The 20776-nt window shown below is 40.1% G+C and overlaps 2 protein-coding genes across 4 annotated transcripts; one reads left to right on the forward strand and one right to left on the reverse strand.

Annotated features, from left to right (window-relative positions):
* The first annotated feature begins 1394 nt into the window (after nucleotides 1-1394).
* Nucleotides 1395-9751, forward strand: LOC119482864 (high affinity choline transporter 1-like). Its single transcript, XM_037760763.1, has 9 exons — nucleotides 1395-1623; nucleotides 3006-3198; nucleotides 3419-3532; nucleotides 5068-5223; nucleotides 5692-5840; nucleotides 6406-6549; nucleotides 6701-6854; nucleotides 7151-7368; nucleotides 8880-9751. Exons 2-9 carry the CDS (start codon nucleotides 3015-3017, stop codon nucleotides 9375-9377), a joined length of 1617 nt encoding a protein of 538 aa, XP_037616691.1. The 5' UTR covers nucleotides 1395-1623; nucleotides 3006-3014; the 3' UTR covers nucleotides 9378-9751.
* LOC119482862 lies at nucleotides 9396-19434 on the reverse strand. Of its 3 annotated transcripts, none has more exons than XM_037760762.1 (12): nucleotides 18902-19434; nucleotides 17770-17955; nucleotides 16931-17308; nucleotides 15910-16263; nucleotides 15434-15820; nucleotides 14557-14759; nucleotides 14247-14354; nucleotides 13564-13665; nucleotides 13284-13394; nucleotides 12251-12374; nucleotides 11033-11233; nucleotides 9396-10745 (listed from the first exon to the last, which is right to left on the reverse strand). In XM_037760762.1, the coding sequence occupies exons 1-12, from the start codon at nucleotides 19272-19274 to the stop codon at nucleotides 9886-9888; spliced, it is 3387 nt and encodes a 1128-aa protein (XP_037616690.1). In that variant the 5' UTR covers nucleotides 19275-19434; the 3' UTR covers nucleotides 9396-9885. The 3 variants fall into 3 exon arrangements, with proteins under 3 accessions (XP_037616690.1, XP_037616688.1, XP_037616689.1); XM_037760760.1 differs by having other exon boundaries at nucleotides 10973-11233; nucleotides 18902-19433; XM_037760761.1 differs by having other exon boundaries at nucleotides 10973-11233; nucleotides 13564-13656; nucleotides 18902-19432.
* Between the last annotated feature and the right edge of the window lie 1342 nt (nucleotides 19435-20776).

Genomic DNA, 20776 nt, shown 5'->3' on the forward strand with positions numbered 1-20776 from the left:
AGACTGCTTGTAACAAGGCAGCGATGTTTCATTTTCAGATAGACGAAGTACAACGAGGCGGTGCCACCAACAAACAGTGTTTGTTTACAACAGGGTACAACCTGATCCTCAAAGCAGTCATTAACAGAGCTCTTTCTCTGCTGACACTTTATGTCGCTGGAGGTCCAGTTACAAGTCAGTAGTGGTTACTAGGATACCTGCAATGCTACCGGAGACTCCATCAATGGCTTTTGCGATTGAAGGTCGCAGATGGCTGATCTCACGTCAGCCTCTTGGTGCATCAGATCAGAAAGTGCAGAGTATTTACGTGTCAGGACAGGACAGGAATTGCACTCAGGCATTTCACTGATAATTGTTAAAAGTCACATGTTTGGCTTAAATTGTGAAGGCGCGCATGTGAAAGATGTCTTTGACTGTTGTGCACTTCACTTTAACACCTCTGACATCTTAAAGGTTCTATATAGGACATTCAAAACTACTAACATCTCAGATAAAAAAAATGGGCGCGTCGGCCACACCTCCACCGTCCCTTCAGTTTTCTTCAGTTCTGACTTGGATGAATGGAAAAGACTTGAGCAATTATCAGGCTGGAGGCAGGAACTCAGGATGGTTCAGCAAGGTTTGTTAGATGCCGGTCTTCAGTGTGTTCTTTCGAGCTCTTTTCGATCCACCTGAGGTCAGAGCGCACAGGTTGCATAAGTCAAACAGGGTCGGCTTGGGTAGAAGAGTGGGGTTGCGCAGGAAAAACAGGGGAAGTACGAAAAGAGGTTGACGAGATGAACAGGAGGAAGGTTAAACCGAAAAGAGAGGAAAAGAGGAGGCGAAGGAAGAGATGGCCTTTTCGGAGGCTAGACACTGGTGGTGGTGGGGGTGGTGGTAAAGGGAGAAGATCTGATGAAGGGATGTGGAGCAGGACTGGGCACTGAATATGGTGACTGAAGACTGGAAGTGATGAGGTTGAGTTGACTTCATACGTCAAGGGTCACATAAAACCAATACATGCAGAAAGTAAATTATTACATTGATAAACATGGCAATAAACACTCATACCTCCACACAGAACAGCTTTTTCCTTATCCTTTAACTAAGTATATTACTAATTAACAACATTCTATTGTAAAGGAAAACTAGTCCCTTTTTTTGTTTTAGAATCAAGCCTGTCCTAGATTAAGCAAATATCAATAATGTTATCACTAGTGCCGTCCATGTTCCAGCTGGCTGAGTTCACTCGGTCCAATCTTAGGGGGGAAAGGAATCCTGATCTCCACGCTACATCCAGGTTATTCCAGTGCACAGACGATTCACTAGAGAACTGAAGAAAGAGCACCCGAATAAATGAGATTTTGTATGTCAAAAGTCGGACAAAATGGAGCTACGGTGGGGCATTTGTAGTTCTTGGTGGAGCAAATAAGCAACCTTAACCCCGAGGACAGTCGGTGTAAACGCACTTCTCAACTTTCAGTTATCTGTTGATCAAAAAGGGTTAAAACTACACCCAGTCTCTCCTACTTCCAGAGAAGTACAGAAAGGTGTTCACCACTCCTCCACTCTGTTGTGACAGCTGGCTTTTTGGATCTCTACTCCAACTTCTACCCTTCTCAACATTTTCCAAAGGCAATACAGGTAATTAAAATATATCATTCTGATTATTATTATTATTATTATTATCTTCTCTTTTTCATTATGCATTTGCTGCAAGTTTAAATTTAGTATTTTAGGGGTGATATTTTATGTTTAATGGAATAAGTTCATACCAATACTGGTATAACAATAAACCCAAGCAGCAGAAATGCAAAAGAAGTGGGCAGAAAAATTCAGTCATTAGAAACTGAATTTGTATCATTTATTGACTCAACTTGCATATAATCGTCAGTATTATCACATATGAAACCAGCACAACACATTTTTTTGTGGTTCAAACCCTGTAACTCACCTGGAAAGTGAAATTTATATTTATTTATTAACACAATAACGCAAATAACAAATATGTTTTAACGGCACTAATTTCTTTAACACATTACACAACTTGCGTTGAGTGAAGCTACTGGCATCATATGAAACTAAAAAACCTAAGGAATCCATTGGTACCAACCATGTCAAACTGACTTGTCATGAAGGAGGCTAAATAACGCTCCAAACTTAGGCTAAAGTTTGGCGAGGAAACTGGCATGGCCATTTTCAAAGGGGTCCCTTGACCTCAAGATATGTGAATGAAAATGGGTTCTATGGGTACCCACGAGTCTGAGACGATGAAGTTGCGGAGCCCCGTCACTTCACAAGATACAGGAAACCTCTGTTGGTCTTGAGGAGCTGCAGCAGTTATTTCTGCACAAACGTCCACTGTACATTCACTAGATATTCTCAGAGCTAAACTAACTCTTCTGCAGTGTGTAGTGTGCGCGCATGCACGTGAGATGGAGCGAGCTGTGAGTGAAATTGTGTTGGAAAAATACAAACATGTGCACATTCCTAAGGTCATGACAGGTGACACTCATTGCCCTTAAGGCTTATTTCTGTTTCGGTGTCGGTCACCTAGTCAACGAACTTGTAGAGCCTATTTGAGGACAAGTAACCCTAAAAAGGACAGAACTGTCAGTCAGAAAGACAATGTGAGCTATACGACTGTGAGCCTGCACGCAAGGGTATAAATGTCACGAAACGGAGAGCCTCTGGGCTCTCAGCCTTGAACATTTATGTTGATGGTTGTTTGCCCACTTGCAAGTGTTTATTAAACCTTTAAAAGACTTTCTCTTGATTTTCGAGTCCTTCTTTACAGAAATTGCCTCCACAAGGCAAGCAGGCAGGCAGAGGAGCAGAGGAGCAGAGTACAGCAGAGACTCCGGCCCTGGAGACCAAAGCTACGGTCTCCTCCGCGTCCTCCGACCGCGGCCAATATATTATTTATATGACTGTATATATTAGCTGCAAGCAATGCATGCTCAATGTACAGCATTCGCTGAAAAGAGATATATGACATTTTTTTATTTGATGTCCTTTCCCCACAGACACTGAGGATGGCGGTAAATTGGCCAGGACTGCTGTCCATGGGAGTGTTTTACATGATCGTACTGGGTACAGGTATCTGGGCATCCAGGAAGTCCAAACGTGAAGAGAAGAAGTGCACTGGGAACCGCAGTGAAGTTACAATGGTTGGAGGGCGGAACCTAAACATCTGGGTCAGCATCTTCACTATGACAGGTAACAATAATGATGATAATAACATCATAGATGATCATAGTCACTGAATTGGGCCTTAAATGTTTGTAATCGCAAATTATTATTATTAGAGACATTTATTTTGAAATTGGTGGTTTCAAAATTTAAATTTAATGAGTTTAATTCCATCAATTTACAATTGGTGGTCCTAGTTTCATTCACGTTCTTTCTCACTGCCTGTATGTGTCCTGATGTTTTGCAGCCACTTGGGTGGGAGGAGGCTATATTTTGGGTATTGCTGAAGTGGTCTATGATCCAACAAAGGGGATGGTGTGGGCCACTGGAATCATTGCCTTTGCCATAAGCATGATTATAGGTGAGTGAGGTCAAATACAACTGCTTACTGTTAACTGGTGATACATAATGAAACCTGTCTATTTCTGAGATTGTATTAATAGCTAATATTAGGGCTGTCACGTTGAAGGAACTTCCTCTGTGGTGATAATTATTGGCTCAAAGGCGTGATATGTGGTATTACCGTCATTTTTTAATTTTTTTTTTGGGCAATTTCCTGATTTTAGTACTATATAAATAAGCTTAATTGTTAGGCTATTATAAGGTATGTTGTTGCTTTTTAAATGACAAAGATGACAGGTTTCAAACAAATCAAATGCTTGTTTATTGCTAGGCTTATGCAGAACCCATGGCAATGAGACGCAATAAGAACGACTTTTCTCCTTTATAAAAAAAAGGACTATAGCCAAGGTTAGATATAAATTGTCAAACAAAAATAACTAAAGCACATCCTCGAGAACACTGCGCATCTTTCACTTGATGTCCGGTGTCGAGGTGGTGTCCTCGTCTGACAGTTTCAGAACATCTCCAGTCAGGAGTTTCAGAATGGGTCTGACTGGTGACATGGTAACATAGTTCTCGCCAGACAACAGATCCGTAAACTCAGCCGCGGGTTTCAAGGTGGCGTTCACAGACTCAAGCACAGTGATGTCCTGCCAGTTTGAAATTTGATGTCGCAGCTCATCCAGAACTCTTTTGGTGCGGTGGTCTCTGGTGGTCTGTTTTCTGTTTCCAGTCCGGTGTCAGATAATGCACCTTCAGACTCATAAGGAGTCATATTGACACTTGACCACATGTGGCAGGGACGTAGTCGACATTCTTGAGCTCGCTTGTGACCGATGCCTTTACCGTGTTGTACATTTTCAGAACGGCACTCTCTGAGAAGTAGTTTTTCCCGGGCAACTCATATTGCTTGTTAAATTTGTGAAGTATTTATTTGAATGCAGGTTTCTCCACTGTGCGAAATGGAATCATCTCCTCAACCAGATGTTGTGTTACAGCGCTTGTAAGGCATCTGTGCCTGTTACTTTCACGACTATATTTTGAAACTGGCCCAAAGGCTTCAGCCACTCCAGTCTGTCGGCCTGCTCCAGCCTCGACTGTCCCCATCGAGGCTGCTCTGCAACTTGCAGCATGCACCTTCGCTTCGATAGATGGACGATAGTTAGCTCGGTGACACCTCAAATTCATGCCACCATGAAGAGCGCCGAGCTTTGAAGCAAATTTTCATAGTGGCCATACGGCGGTATCTTCTGTGTCGGTCACATGATGCCATTGGGCCAAAAAATTCTTTTTCCCGTAGACTCACATTGGGAAAGAACGTAAAGTCCGCGGAATATTATTGTCAGTAGGCTGCCTTTTAATAATTTTACAAAAATACCATAATTTAAGTATTTTTCACTACTACACATTTACTAATGAAGCAGGAGGACATCATCATGTAACCACTATGAATGAAGACATTCTACTGGTGATTAATATGTCAGACCGAAAACTCTTCACTTCAAAATGAAACAAATGTTGAAAGTTAAAATGTTTCCTTTTGTGTGACTTCAGGTGCACTCTTCTTTGTCACACCTATTCGGGCGAAGAAATATGTCACCCTCATGGACCCATTTCAGGAGAAATATGGCAACGCTGTAGCTGCTGTTCTTTTCATTCCCGCTCTCATAGCCGATATCTTGTGGATAGCAAGTATTCTCGGTGCACTGGGTAAGTCAGAAACAACTTACTGAATTAATTTCTTGCAAAATCAGCAAGTTGAATCTCAATTGTAAATCTTGAAATCTTGAGAGTATAAATATTGCTGTAAGTATTGTGTTTTTATACCACAATTATACACTGAAAAAAATGTTTTGGTGCAAATAGGGAACAAACATTTTACCATAAGTATGATGCAGTAAGACTGCAGATGAGATACATTAATGAATACACAGAAAAAAAGAGTTGAGTTTTGGTATTTAAACATGCTACTTGCAGTAGTACTATAAATGCATTTAGTGTCAGCCCTAGTGTAATGCTCTTTGCACTGACCTACAAGGTGCTAAATAAATCTTTAAAAATGTTAAAATAGTGAAAATTACATGGCATCAATTTTAGTTTGTTGCTTCAGCAACCGAGTTTGTGTTTTTTGAACGTTGTTGTGGATGCCTCACTCTGAATACATGTTTGTGGTTACAGGAGGGACGATAAGCGTGGTCATGGACATCTCCTCCTCGCTGGCTGTGGTCATCTCTGCTTCTGTGGCAGTCCTTTACACGTTGATGGGAGGACTGTACTCTGTGGCCTACACTGATGTCATCCAGCTTAGCTTCATGCTCATTGGCTTGGTACAAACATTACACTTTTAGGAAAATACAAAGCATTTAACGCGTGGTTTTTAGCCTGGCGGCGTGGCTCTATAGGCAAGGCAGTATTGGTCCGTCAATTGGTCATTTTAGTCAGGACTGAAATATAACTGTTGGATGGATTGCCATTCCATTTTGAACAACCATTCATGGTCCCCAGAGGATGAAGCATATTGACGTTGGTAACCCTGCCCTTTTCCTCTAGCTCCACTATCAGGTTTACATTTTGTGGTATTAGGTTCTGATGAATTAGAATTAGTTTTTTGGTCCCTTAACTTCTCCTTTAGTGCCATCTTCAAATCAAAATTTAAATTTGTACTTTGTATTCAGTGCTAATTAGGAAATGGGGAACATGGTAAACATTATAGCTGCTAATCATCAGCATGTTAGCATCGTCATTCTGAGCATGTTACAGTAGAATGTAGCATGTGCTTTGAGTTACATGAGTGCCTGGTGTATCTCTGTCAATGTGCGTACTATTGTTTATCCATAGAACTATGCAGGACTGATATACTGTATTTGTAACCCTGTATCCTCCTTATTTCAGTGGCTATGTGTGCCTTTTATACTGGCAAGCCCCTCTTCTGCCAACATCACTGTTGCTGCAGTAACCAAGCTGCATCAGGGGCCATGGATCGGCAAGCTGGAGCTGGAAGATGCAGGTCGCTGGGTAGATGGCCTATTGCTAATGGTAATGGACACCCGACTACACTGTGATGACATAAACCACATTACCCTTCATGGACAAACATTTCCTCAACTTGAGTTAAACATTTATTATAGAACAAAAATGTAATGTTATGTTTAACCAACATTAACTTGTTTTTTTATTCCTCTCGAAGGCCATTGGAGGGCTCTGTTACCAGGCTTTCTACCAGAGAGTCCTGTCCGCAGCCACTGATACCCAAGCTAAGATCACCTGCTATGTTGGGGCAATATTATGCCCAATCCTTGGCATCCCGTCACTCATCATTGGGGCAGCGGCTGCATCTACCGGTACCTAGATTCAACTATCTTCTTATTGTCTTTGTCAATCTTGGAAGCATTTCTGTAGTAGTATAAGTAGGAGAAACTCAGACCAATTTACACCTAAAAGGAGTAGCTTAAATGAGTAATGAGTCTGCTATGGTAGAATTGTGAAAAGTAATGCACAAACAGAATCATATGTTCTCTGTGGCCACTGTACTGTATAATTGGCGTATTCTACGCAATGAAACATCTCTTGATCAAATCCCACTCATATAACCCTGCCACGATGTCTGTTGTAATTTCATGTGCTTAATGTCTGTCAGATTGGAACCAGACCACCTACGGTTCTCCCAGCCCGTATGAACAGGGAAATTCCGGTGTGATCTTGCCAATTGCCCTTCAGCATCTTTGCCCTTTTTATGTCTCACTGATTGGTATGGGAGCACTTGCTGCTTCTGTGATGTCATCAGTTGACTCTGCACTTCTGTCTGCCGCCTCCCTACTGGGCCGAAATATCTTCAAGAACGTCTTCTACAAAAGGGTAACATCTTACATGACCACTACTCATTTTGTGGCATATTTTGTTGTTGTTGCTAGATGGCACATTTCATAAATACTGAATAAATGTGTAATTACAATAAAAAATACATGCAGCATTTCTGATAATAGATAAGTAATAAGTATTTTTTTAGGTAAGAAACGAGTTTACAGCCACGCTAGTGGCTCTGTGAGGGTGTATTTAGGCACAGCAATGCTTTGAGCTAAATGCAAATAACTGTTCACATGTTGTCTGGACGCTAACGACAAAAAATGCTGTCAAACAGTTATTATGTGTACCATGTTACCCTCTTAGTTTAGAATGGTAGCTTATATTTGCTAGCACAAAACATTAAGTTTTGCACTTATTTGGTGGCTAAATGGCTAAAAACATACATTTATGGCTTCTCCAATGTGAGGATTTGCTGTTCTCCCGTTTTATATAATTGTAAACAGGATATCTTTGGGTTTTGGTCTGTCAGTCAGACAACATAAGTAATTTGAAGATGTCAATTTGGACTTCATAAATTGTGATTGTTATTTTCCACGATATTCTAACCCACTATTGACTAAACAACCACACTAAAATCAATATTTAATCAATAATAAAATGCAGCTCTATCGTTAAGTGAATGGTACCCCCAATGGCTGCATGGAAGGCCCATTGGACAACATTGATCTACTTGGTAAGTCTACACTGGCAACACATTCAAAAATCCGAATGAAATGGCAACTGACGGTTACATACAGTATAGGGCTGTACAGAATAGTTTGAAGCGTCATTCAAAATTTGTTGTCAAAATTAATTTAAGAAAATATAGACGTCATCATTTCGAAAATTCACAACATGTTTTTATCTAACGAAATATTCTGCTTCAATCCATATTTGTTGGTGTTTAGCCTTTCATAAACAACATGTTTGCTCTCCAGCTTGCTGTATACAAAGAGAGGAACGCAGCTGCGGTCTAGCAGCAATTTAACAGCACCATAAATTACATTTATATAACCACAATAACAGGAAAATCATATTTTCCTATTTCTTTAAGGTGATGACATCATAAAACATGACGACTGACATTCAAAACTTCATTGAAAAACCTCAACAGAAACATTGAATGCAAAAACAAAAAAATACATTCGGTACAGACCTAGTTACATATGCTAATCTCCTCTGCCCTGGTGGCATCATAACGGCGCTTGCTAACTGCTAGCAAATGAGGTGATGAGAGATTGCCTGTTATCTGTCTCTGCTGTCCTCTCCTTGTGCTTGATCCGCAAATGGTTAATCATCGAACTGGTTGTTTTATGATATGCAAGTTTAACAGAGCTTGTACTGCACATTAATTTTGTTTATCGTCGTTTTTCATTTTGCTATGGAGGTCAAGTGTTTGTGAGGGTGTGTGTGAATGCATACACGCGTGGATGCAGAAGCGTATATGGTCGCAGCTATTGCAAATTCTTGCTTGTTTAGGGTTAAGTCACTCACAGTTAAAAAAAATATTTCCTCTATTCCAGGCATCAGAAAAAATGATTCTTGCAGTGGTTAAAGTGTCAGTCCTCCTGTGTGGAATAATAGGAGCAGCTCTGGCCATGACAAAGACGTCCATTTACTTCTTTTGGATCATCACTAACGATGTCATGTATTCAATGATGACTCCCCAGGTGATATGCACCTTCTACTTGTCTCGGTGGGTGAACCACTACGGAGCCTGCTCTGGCTTTGTGTTGGCACTAATGCTAAGAACTCTGGTTGGAGAACCCATGATAGGCCTTCCTGACATCCTGCCCCTGCCGTGGGACAAGATACAGGAGGACGGTCACCGACAACGCTTGTTCCCTTTTTGCACTGCAATCATGCTCATCACCATCGGGACTATTCTACTAGTGTCACGCCTTGCTGTGTGGCTGTCTGAGAAGGGGCTGCTGAAAAGAATAAGTGACGCTGGAACGGACAAAAACATACGTTACATGGCACCAGGCCGAACAGATGTGGAGGAAAAGGAGACTGAATAAAGAACAGTCTCACTTATCTATCTATCGATTCAGCATTGCATTTTAATTAACTTGGGGGACTCGCAAGAGACATTAAAGAAGATTAGTCAAAATCTGTTTTGCAGAGGTCAAGATATCCTGACTTTCAGCTCAGAGTTTGGCTAAAACACCAAAAATACTGGATCCTACAATTCCCATGATACAACTGGATAACAACAACTTCTCAGATTGTCTGTGCACTAAATTGCCATGTTTTTGGAATTGTAGCTTTGCATAGTTTTCAGAAAATAATTACTGAGTTATCCCTTTATGCATTAATGGAGTTACTGTATTTTTATGCAATAACTGTATTTTCTATTAAGTAGGTAAAAAAAAAAAAAACGTGCAAAATGGATTACTAGAGCCATGCTGATGTTTTAGCAATTAGCTTACAGAATATTTTAAAAACCAAACTGCAACTAGCGCTGTTTCAAACAGAATAACATACAATTATTGTACACTTCTTGTATTAAATCACCAGCCACTACTTTCAATTGTGTGTCTGAACATGCATTTCAAAAGTGTCTTCTTGCCTGAATATTTTACCGCACGTCAAACACTGGAAAGACTTCTTGTTCGAGTGGATCATGATGTGCCTTTTCTGCGCTCTCGAAGTCTGAAAGGATTTCGGACACACGGAACACCTGTAAGGACTCTCTCCCGTGTGTTGGCGCATGTGAACTGTCAATAGGCACTTTGCTCGGAAACCTCTCCCGCAGTGTTTGCACGTGTACGGCCGCTCGCCCGTGTGGCACCTGATGTGCAGCCTCAACTCCCCGGAGGAGAGAAAAGCTTTCCCGCATTCGGTACACAGGTAGTTCTTTTCCCCTCTGTGCATCCGCATGTGTCTCGCCAGGTGCTGGATTGAAGTCTTCCCACAAATGGGACATTTATAGCGCCGGTCTCCTGTGTGTATGCGAACGTGGAAACCGAGGCTGTTTGAAGTTCTGAAGCCCCGGCCACAGTGCGAACACAAATACGGCGTATCGCCTGTGTGGGTCCGGCGGTGCACATTCAGGGACGCCCTGGAGGAGTACTTCTTCTCACACTTGTCGCAGTCGAATGTAAGAGTGTGTGTTTTTCTGTGGCTGTTCAGGGCGGACATATCGTTGAAGACCTTCCCACAATACTCACAAGTGTTTGTTGTGCTCCTTGTGATCTCAGGAGTGCACGTTTCAGTGTCTACTTCCTGAAGGACATTGGCTGACCTTGGTTCTTTAGACTGAAGTTGCCCGGGTTCCTCAATCAGATGCGTCTTCCTGATGTGCTGCAGAAGACCGGACACTTGGCTGTCGGAGTAGGGACAAAAAGAGCAGGTCTGCAGTCTTAAAGGCATATGGTTGTTTAAATCTGAAAGAGACAAGACGATGAGGAGATTTAGTTTCAGTGAAGTGCTACAAAAACAAAACGTTTTAAATATAGATATTAAGTTGAATGAGTGCTTTTTGTCAAGATTATAGATTTAAGTACTAAATCTGTGAAATCAATCCTTGAATTATTACTACAGTTATTCAAACAAAGTTATTTGTGGGGAAGCAATTATTTTCAATGCTGTCCAAAACCGGATGCTGCCATACTTGAGCAGTGTGCAGCTGTCAAGTCATCGATTTGTTCTTCCTTCAACTTCAGGTCTTCACCTCCTTCGCTACAGTCCTCCAGAGTCGCTTTATCTTCAGTTTGGTTTTCCTCAACGTCCTCCTCATCCTCACTATAATCAAACTGTCCTTCATCTGCGTCGCCTGTGGACGATGCCCGTTGCTCTGAAGCGAGTTGCCACGAGTTTGGTTTGTGAGGGAGAAACAGCCTCGGCAAAAACATACTCTGATTTTGAGAATAACCTGCGAGGAGAGATTAAAAACTCATTAAACCCGGACTTAGTGGCAAACATAACATGTTGAGCTGTACATTTAATACTAAGAGTCAAAACACCTTACTAAATATGAGCCTTTCAATTTCCCAGGGTACCTGCACACTTGAGTAAGAATGTATTGGTATTCAAGTCTCTTTTAAATACTCATCGAGGGAATATTCAGAACATTTCTGTGCATATTATCTATCAAACCATGCTATAGCTAAAGAATACAGCTATAGCAAAAACAGCCAAACCAGCAGCATACAACTCAATGCACTTACCTTTCTTGGGTGCCAGCAAAGCACAGTTGTTCACTGTAGAATCCGGTGCTTTTCAGAACATTTTCCTGAGTTGAAATATCTTTCAACAACTAGTGCCTTGAAATTTGATGTGCGCCTATGACGCCCATATATTGTCTGGACTGGTCCCCACAGAGGCTGATGCTGGACAGCGTGAGTTTCATTTCGTGCGTGCGCATATGAAAACATGTTCTCGTGCAACAGGGTTATCTTTTCCGAGCTTAAGTTTATAAACACCGCTGGCATTTATCAAACGCAAATAGTTGCATTTCACTCTCACTCTGTCTAAAAACTAATCATTTTAAAAGGTGGGTGGGACTTGTCCTCTCATAATAGCTGTGACATTGGATGTGTGCTATTAGATTTGTGACATATACTGATGTTTTTTTCATGTCATCTTTCTTGTTCACTATTTTTTGCTCAACATGTCATTAAAATCCAGAATAACCAAAAAAGCAAAGACAGAGAACGTGTCTCGTGGCCATCCAGGTTTGTTGTAATCCTATGGGTTTAACCGACTAAAAACAGAGCATGTTTTGTACTCACATTTCACTGCTGACAAATGCGAAGACTGCATCACTTTTGAAGTCAGTAAACTGTTCAAGAAATGTTCATGTTGTGTCTCTTAAGAATCACTGGGTGGTTTAGGTGGCCTAGGGATTTTATTTTATTGTCTTTCTTTAACATTGTAGAAGATGACTTACGTTGGTTGGTGCTTCCCGACTGTTGCTGGTGGAAATGCAGTAGCGCCTTCAGCTGATCTGGTTCCAAAACCAGTTGTCCACATTCTTCCATGACAGAGGGGGCAGTGCTGAGCCACTCTGCAGTCTGTGTGAGCAAAACACATCATAAACGTGTGCCGCACAGGCAACAAAAATACCGTGTTTATACCGGTTTATACAACATCATCAATCATTTCCTGCCTCTTTATTTAGTATCTTGTTTTGTACTTTGACCAAAGCCTATTGTTTGCCTACTTACATTTATGTATTCAACATATGCTCTGATAAAAAATAGATCACAGAATTTGCTTAGAAATAATAGCATGCAAATAAATAAATGAGGCAATAAATAAATGTAAATATGAAGATATTAAGTTGTCAATATAGTTCAATAAATGTGTTTTTAATTAACTAAGGAAATTTAGTTCAAAGAAAAACTTTTATTTATTTCAGGGGACTTTTATTTCATAATTCCACATTTATTTCACAGCTCTTTTTACTCACGCCACGGTGAGATCGGCAGCTCAGGAGGTTCCGCAGGGGTGTGTTAGCTAGCTAATTCTTGTGCTTAGTTCTGAATCTGTGAGAAAACCATGCCCCATTCATTTGAATGTAACAGATGGATATAAAAAGAGCTGTGAAATAAATGTTGCATTATGAAATAAAAGCCTCTTGAAATAAATAAATGTGGAATAATGAAATAAAAGTCCCCTGAAATATATAAATAAATAAATGTGGAATTATGAAATAAATGTCACCTGAAATAAATAAAAAAATTAAAATTAACGATTAAAATAAACACTTTCTTTTAATTTATATTGGACTATATTGACTAATTTATATATTTACTTTACATTTATTTATTTCAGGATTTATTTCATAGCCATATTTATTACCTTCATAGGCATATTTATTTATCTATTCAATATTGAATGAAATGGCAACCATAGTGTTATACTCGAAAAAACAGATGTAAACCAAGTCACTCTGTTTATCCTTTAAAAATGTACAGTACCTGTTTAATATCTGGTGTAGGCAAAAGATGATCCAGTCTAGAGATGAATTTCCATACTAATGTCTGAAATGTGGCCTCATACTGCTGACCGTAGTGGATGGGAAAGACCTCCTGGGAAAAAAAGGACTTGTCTTTTTTATTTAGTCTTCTTGTGTACATTATGTCAGAAACATGTTCCTGGAAAGATTGGAGCTACCTGACTTGTTATCTCCATCATATTGACTTACAAACGTATTAATACACAACTTTAGTTATGGTAATAGTGTTTAGAATGTCTGACCTCAAAAAACATCTTTCTCTCCTCCGTGTCCTCGAGCAGGATATGAACAACCTCCACAAAGTTGGACTTTGAACTTTCCAACTCCTCCAATTCCTCCAATTCCTGTTAAGTTGTGTGAAAAGCAAATGCAAGGAAACATAAATTAACCATCAAGGAGAAATCTGCCTGGACTGAAATCCTAAGGGAATAAAGGAGGCAGGGAAACTACAATAAAGTGGAGTCAGACTAAACAACATGAAGCTCATCCCTGAGCGTTAGAGGGGAAAAGATCATTGCCATCTCTCAACAGACTTAAAGGGTTAAAAGAGGAATGCCACTCAGCCTTTGACCTTGCAAAGTTCAGCAACCTTTCCCTTCTGTCTCTTACAGGAACAACAGAGGAGCTTGTCCTACCATGTGACAACGACAGAGCAGCTCAGTGTCTACCACACACAGCTAAAGCCTTGTTCAGGTGCTGAAGGTGACAAGTGGAGTGGAATGAATATATTTAAATTAGGGCTGTCAACCTATTCAAATATTTAATAGCGATTAATCGCATGATTGTCCATAGTTAATTGCACATTTTTTATCTGTTCAAAATGTAACTTAAAGGGCGATTTGTCAAGTATTTAATACTCTTATCAACATGGGAGTTGGCAAATATTCTGCTTTATGCAAATGTATGTATATATATTTATAATTACCTCCTGATCACAGGTGGAGCCCATTGAGAGGTTTTCAATGATATTCAGGTGAGGCTGGATATACAGCAGGTTGGCTGTGCTCTCACTGCGACACAATTCCAGCACCATCTGAAACAGACACCATAACAGACTTAGCCTTGGTCGTCTCATTATTGCTTTAAGCTCCAATTTAAGGTGGTAGTGCAGTTTGTCTAATACCATGTGTAACCTTGAGATTGTAATGTTCTATACAGCCTGCCTAACATCGACACATTTCTTATTTAGTTTTGAATGTAAATCAAATACACCTGAGATGTTTGATGTGGCTTACCCTTGCCCTTAGTTTGAGCAGGAGTTGCACTTTCTCTCTGGGCGTCAGCAGCTCTGGAGCCAGTTCCGTCACCGACCTCACCAGCTCCTCCACCTTTCCATAATGTAGCACATTACAACACTGGACCACCCGCCAGGCAAAGGCACACATCAGACGCAAGGTTGGGACCAGGAGGCACAATGAGGAGACGGACAAGCGGTGACCTGAAAATGGGATAGGAAAGCATGACATGACACATCTTAAAATTACAAACATAACTTGCAAATACATATATTTTGTATGGCTTTCAAAGTTAACCCATCTTTCGGAGGTTGTAGCGGGCTCAGTTTTAAAGCTAGATGATACGGAAGATACTGGCATATGAGACTAGAAAAACTAAGGAATCCATTGGTACCAACCATGTCATACTAGCTTGTTGCGAAGAACGCTCCAAACTCAAGCTACAAAATGGGTTCTATGGGTACCCACGAGTCTCCCCTTTACAGACATGCCCACTTTATGATAATCACATGCAGTTTTGGGGCAAATCATAGTCATAGTCAAGTCAGCACACTGACAGCTGTTGTTGCTTGTTGGGCTTGAGTTTGCCATGTTATGATTTGAGCATATTTTTTTATGCTAAATGCAGTACCTGTGAGGGTTTCTAGACAATATTTGTCATTGTTTTGTGTTGTTAATTGATTTCCAATAATAAGATCACATACTGTGCCATAAATTTACAGACAGGCTGTTGCAAATAGTGTCACCTTGGCTGCAATAATCACTATAAGACTGTGAAATCCTGTTGGGCCTGCCTGGAGTGAAACATGTCATGTTTTCTACAGCAGTTAGTGTCACACGCTGTAAAAGGTAAGTGAAAAACAACTAGTTATTTTACCTAAGTCTTCCACTGTTTCAGAAAGGTCTTGCTGTGACGTCTGCAGAAATGCAAGGGCCGAATCCAGGACTCCAGCTTCTTGTTTAATCTCAGCCTCTGGTTTACAACGACCAAGGACTTTATCCAGAATGGCAAACCATCTGCTTTTCTGCTGTTTAGAGTCCTTCTGTTCCTTAATCTGTCTGTATTCTTGCTTCAGCAGTTCTATTTGTGACCTGCATTGGCTGGTGGTCTTATCATAGCCCTGAGTGGCGAGCTCGGAGCTCAGCTGAGCGAACACTCTCTCATTTCTCCGCGTTGAACCGAGCTGCTCCTGGATACTCTCCTCTGCCCATCGCGTGAGCAGCACTTTGATTTCATCTGATGTCCAAACAGCCCGTGATGTATCTGTTGAAAGCATTGTAACCTAGTTAATACAGTGACAGCTCTCAAAGAATGCAGATAAAAGTTTTGTCATGAGGTTTAAAACAACATACCATTCACATGCTTGTCTTCTGGTGATTTCGGTTGCGTCAGCACAGCAGATGAATCCACCTCTGTATAGGTCTCTCCACCAGGACTAAGGACACTGTCCAAAATAGCAAACCAGTCGTTTCTATCGTCCCCGTATGGTTCCACTTCCCTGATTCTCCTGTACTCCTCTATAAGGTTATTTACTTTATGACTGCACTGATGTGGTGTCTTGTTAAACCCCACCAATGCGAGCTCACCGCTGAGGTACGTAAAGACTTGATTGGTTGTTGCTGTGGTGAGAAGCTGTTCCTGAATGTTTGGTTGTGCCCAGAGGGTCATCAGCACCTGGACTTCATCAGGCAACCACTGGGTTTCATCTGGGAAAGTAGAAAAAGCAAAATAGAATGGAATGTAAATGTTACTAATATATATATAAATATTAGGGCTGTCAATCGATTAAAATATTTAATCGCGATTAATCAGTTTTTGTAATTTTTTATCTGTTCAAAATGTACTTTAAAAAGGGAGAATTGTCAAGTATTTAATACTCTTATCAACATGGGAGCGGGCAAATATGCCGCTTTATACAAATGTATGTATATATTTATTATATGACACGGCGCCGACATTTAATACAGACTGGGGTTTCAGTGCATGGCTCTTCGTTCATTTAATGACTGAGATAATATATCTGTGAGATAACTCACGTCTGGCCGATGAATATAACAACATTCAATAACAACAATCCATATGGTCACTTTTCTGATATTGACTCTGATGTTTTTCTCTGCCATTTCTAATGGCCCAATAACATGAGATGAGAGCTGAGGATGGTCAAAAATTCGTCCCTATTCTACATAAAAAGAAGCTTTTCTTGCTCTCATGGGAGCAGCTTGTGTGTTCTCTAGCAACACCTGCTGTAGGTTGTTTGAAATTACATGAATGAAAAAGAAAAGAAAATTAAGCAAAACAGAAAATAATTTTTTAGATAGTGGCAACTGCTAATCAGCATTTGGTTAGTTCCTAGTTTTAATTTCTACTTACCATCAGTGTCCACATCCAGGACAGAATGTGTCTGACTGAACAGCGAGGGCTCTGTTGTTTCTGAACGTCTTGCTGCTGCAGCCTTGGAACTGAGGACATCATCCATGATTGCAAACCATACACTTTTACGTGTGCTGTTGCTTCCACACTTGTGTTGACTGTTTTTGATTCTCTTGTAGTCCTGCTTCAGTTTTTTGATTTTCTCCCTGCACTTCTTTGGCTCTTTGTTGAATCCAAGCGATGCTAATTTAGCACTGAGGCTAGCGTAAACTTTATGATTCTTCAAGTTGAGGCGAAGCTCGTCTTGAACGGCAGGATTTGCCCAAAGTGTCAACAACGCTTGGACCTCATTTTTTGACCACTGGCACAAGGACGTATCTGTAAAAGCAATAAATCATAATTCATCAAGCCATGACAGTAGATAAGCTAAGAACATTTTTAGAATGCAATGCATTTAAACTTTTATGAAGTGAAGTCACAATTAAAGATGGCGTTCTAACGTGGTTGTACCACATTAGAACAATTATTCTGCACAGCATTTGGCCTCTGACCAGTTAACCTAACTTTGCTCACACTGTATCTATCTAAAGACCTCACATGCTTCTGCTTCATCTTGATTAGTCCTTAATATTACCTCAAAACAAAGCAGTAATCGACATGAATGCCAGTCTTTTGGAATAAACTACTAGTAGTATAAATGTGCTTTAAATACAAGGTTTTTTTCCAGCCATGTAAGGATTAATAGAGAACACAACAAGTGGTATAAATGTGTTGTACAATAAGGGAACTTATAAAAGATTATCCTGAATTTACATCCCTTTAGCTTGGTGACTACTTGCCTTTGACTGACGTTTGCACTGCAGTGAAGGACATTGTGGTGCTTGTAGACGGACCGTCAACATCTTCTAGTTGAATGGAGTAGAAACCTGGGTCCTCCGTGGGGCTAGGAGATGTTAGGGTTGGAGGAGAGCAGGGTATGAAGGTGCTGTTGTAGCTCACAGGAGAGACTGTCGTAGTGGGTGAATCTGCAAGAGAAAAATAAATTAATCTGTAGGCAAAAAATACTATTGTAATAATCCATATGCACTGATTTCCCGTATATTAATGCACATCTACCAAGTCCTGTCAGAAACCCCCTTATTGTCAATATAGCTAGGAAAGCCATTATCATGAAGTGTTTTTACAGAAATATCGTGGGAATTAGACAAAATTGCAAACTGTCTCAAACACAGGGACTGTTTCAATTATGCAAATTTATGGTGGGACCATCTTCACTGGGTTTTGAACTTGTCAAATTTGGCAAAATACTAGGGTTGACAAAAGGTTGAAATATTTTATCGCGATCAATCACATGATTGTCCATAATTAATTGTAATTAATCTCAAATCAATCACATGTTTTTTATCTGTTCAAAATGAACCTTAAAGGGAGATTTGTCAAGTATTTAATACTCTTATCAACATGGGAGTGGGCAAATATACTGCTTTATGCAAATGTGTGTATATATTTATTATTGGAAATCAATTAACAACACAAAACAATGACAAATATTGTCCAGAAACCCTCACAGGTACTGCATTTAACATAAAACATATACTCAAATCATAACATGGCAAACTGCAGCCCAACAGGCAACAACAGCTGTCAGTGTGTCAGTGTGCTGACTTGACTATAACTTGCCCCAAACTGCATGTGATTATCATAAAGTGGGCATGTCTGTAAAGGGGAGACTCGTGGGTACCCATAGAACCCATTTACATTCACATATCTTGAAGTAAGAGGTCAAGAGACCCCTTTGAAGATGGCTTTACCAGGTAGTACATGGTTGGCATTCCTTAGGTTTTCTAGTTTCATGTGATACCAGTACATTCATCACATTCATCATAGCTCTAAAACTGAACAAAGGTGATGTTTTGGTTGCTTGAAGTCCATGAAATAAGCTAAGTATGACTTCAGAGAGAGTTTATCTACCTGTGTCCAGGTGTGCCAGTATGAGTTCAGGTGTGATGATGGAGTCTGTCTGCTCTGTGTGGTCTGTTGTTGTAGCTGGTCTTCCTCTCATGGTGGTGTCCATGGCTTCATACCACCTGAAGGTCTTTCTCTTGGCCCCTCCTGTCTCCCGGTGTAGTTTAATCTTCCTGTACTCGTGTTTGAGCTTCTTCATCCTCTCCCTGCACTGTTTAGCAGAGTGTCTGACCCCCCTGGCTGCTAGTCTGCCTGACACCTCTCTGTACACCTTCTCGTTTCTAAACGACTCCTCCAGACCTCGCTGGATGTTCTCCTCCGACCACACCGAGATAAGAGCCTCCGTCTCTTCGTGGGTCCAGTTCACCAGAGGCTCCATGTCCTTGTTTCTTTCTTTTTTGTTCTTTAAAGCGAGAAGAACTAACACAAGTCAGAGGCTTTTTACTTCTTTTTTTTTTCAAAATGGCGCTACTTTCTTTCGGTCGTCGCACGAATGTGAAGTCATGATGTTGGAGCCAATCAGACGACCGTTGCCTAGATACGGCTCTCGTGCTGCTGTTGCCTAGCGCCGTCAGAATGATAGATACATAGATAGATAGACAGATAGACAGACAGACAGACAGATAGATAGATAGATAGATAGATAGATAGACAGACAGACAGACAGACAGACAGATAGATAGACAGATAGTAATTTTATTGATCCTGAGGGAAATTAAAGTTTCCAGCATCACAGTTTCATAGTGCAAAACATGTTAGTAAAAAGGCAGTAAAAAAGTTAGTAGTACAAACAACAAAAAAATATACCAGATATAAATTTACAAGGAGATGAAGAAAACTGTTAAAACTGAATATAGTGCAGGGTAACAGCTGTGATATAGGACTATTAAAAAAGTGATTATAGTGCAGAAGAGACTGTTAAAAATGAGCATAGTGCAGGGTAACTCCAATTAGTCTATGAAAGTGCACTGTGTGCATTATTATCTCTCCTTTGTGATATGATCTTAACCATGTGATAAGATAAGATAAGATATTCCTTTATTAGTCCCTCAGTGGGGAAATGTGCAGTGTACAGCAGCAAAGGGGATAGTACAAAAAAACAAGATGCATCAGCTAACACAGTAAAAAAAAGAGCTAAACAAAGTGTAACAAAATATGAACCATTTAAATAGAAGGAAGTATAAAAAATAGGAGCAGTATATACATTATTGACAATAAACAGACTGTTTAAAAAATTGCACAAGTGGAAAATGATATTGCACAGTGAGAATGAAATGAATGAATGAAATTCCACCTGAAAATATCAGGTTATTGTCAGTTTTTGGTGTGTATCCTTGTCTACTGGGAGCAGTGCTGGTTGTGGTCTACTGGGACTACAGATCTGTGATATACTGTATTTTGGGAATGACTATAAACAATGAAAAAAAATATATTACCATGTAATCCATTTATATCTATATAATATATAATATCTATTTTCTAGTAAGTATATTATGAGTATATAACATACATGTATAATAAACTGTAATTGGTTTATGAGTAATGCATCTTATATGTGTAAACCAATCCTTTGGTCAATAATTGTATTGTAGTGTAGTGTAATATAATATAATAATCGCAGGAGGGGTAATATTAACGTTCTGTGTCACTTCTGGAAAGTGGCATTGGTTTAACCAGTGAAGATCTGGCTCGCATAGCAGGGCAAAGGTGTGCCGTACCGTGCCAGTGGAAAATTATATGCTCGATTTGTCTCGCTTAGTGCACGATATTTATAGACAAAACAGATGCCTTCAGCTGCAGCACAAAATATGTCAACACATCATTTCCAATAAGTCGCAAGAAAAGTGCATGGGATCGTCTTAAGTTACTTTTCATGGCTTT

This window comes from Sebastes umbrosus, chromosome 23 (genome assembly GCF_015220745.1).
Source record: "Sebastes umbrosus isolate fSebUmb1 chromosome 23, fSebUmb1.pri, whole genome shotgun sequence".
In the NCBI taxonomy this organism is placed as follows: Eukaryota; Metazoa; Chordata; class Actinopteri; order Perciformes; family Sebastidae; genus Sebastes; species Sebastes umbrosus.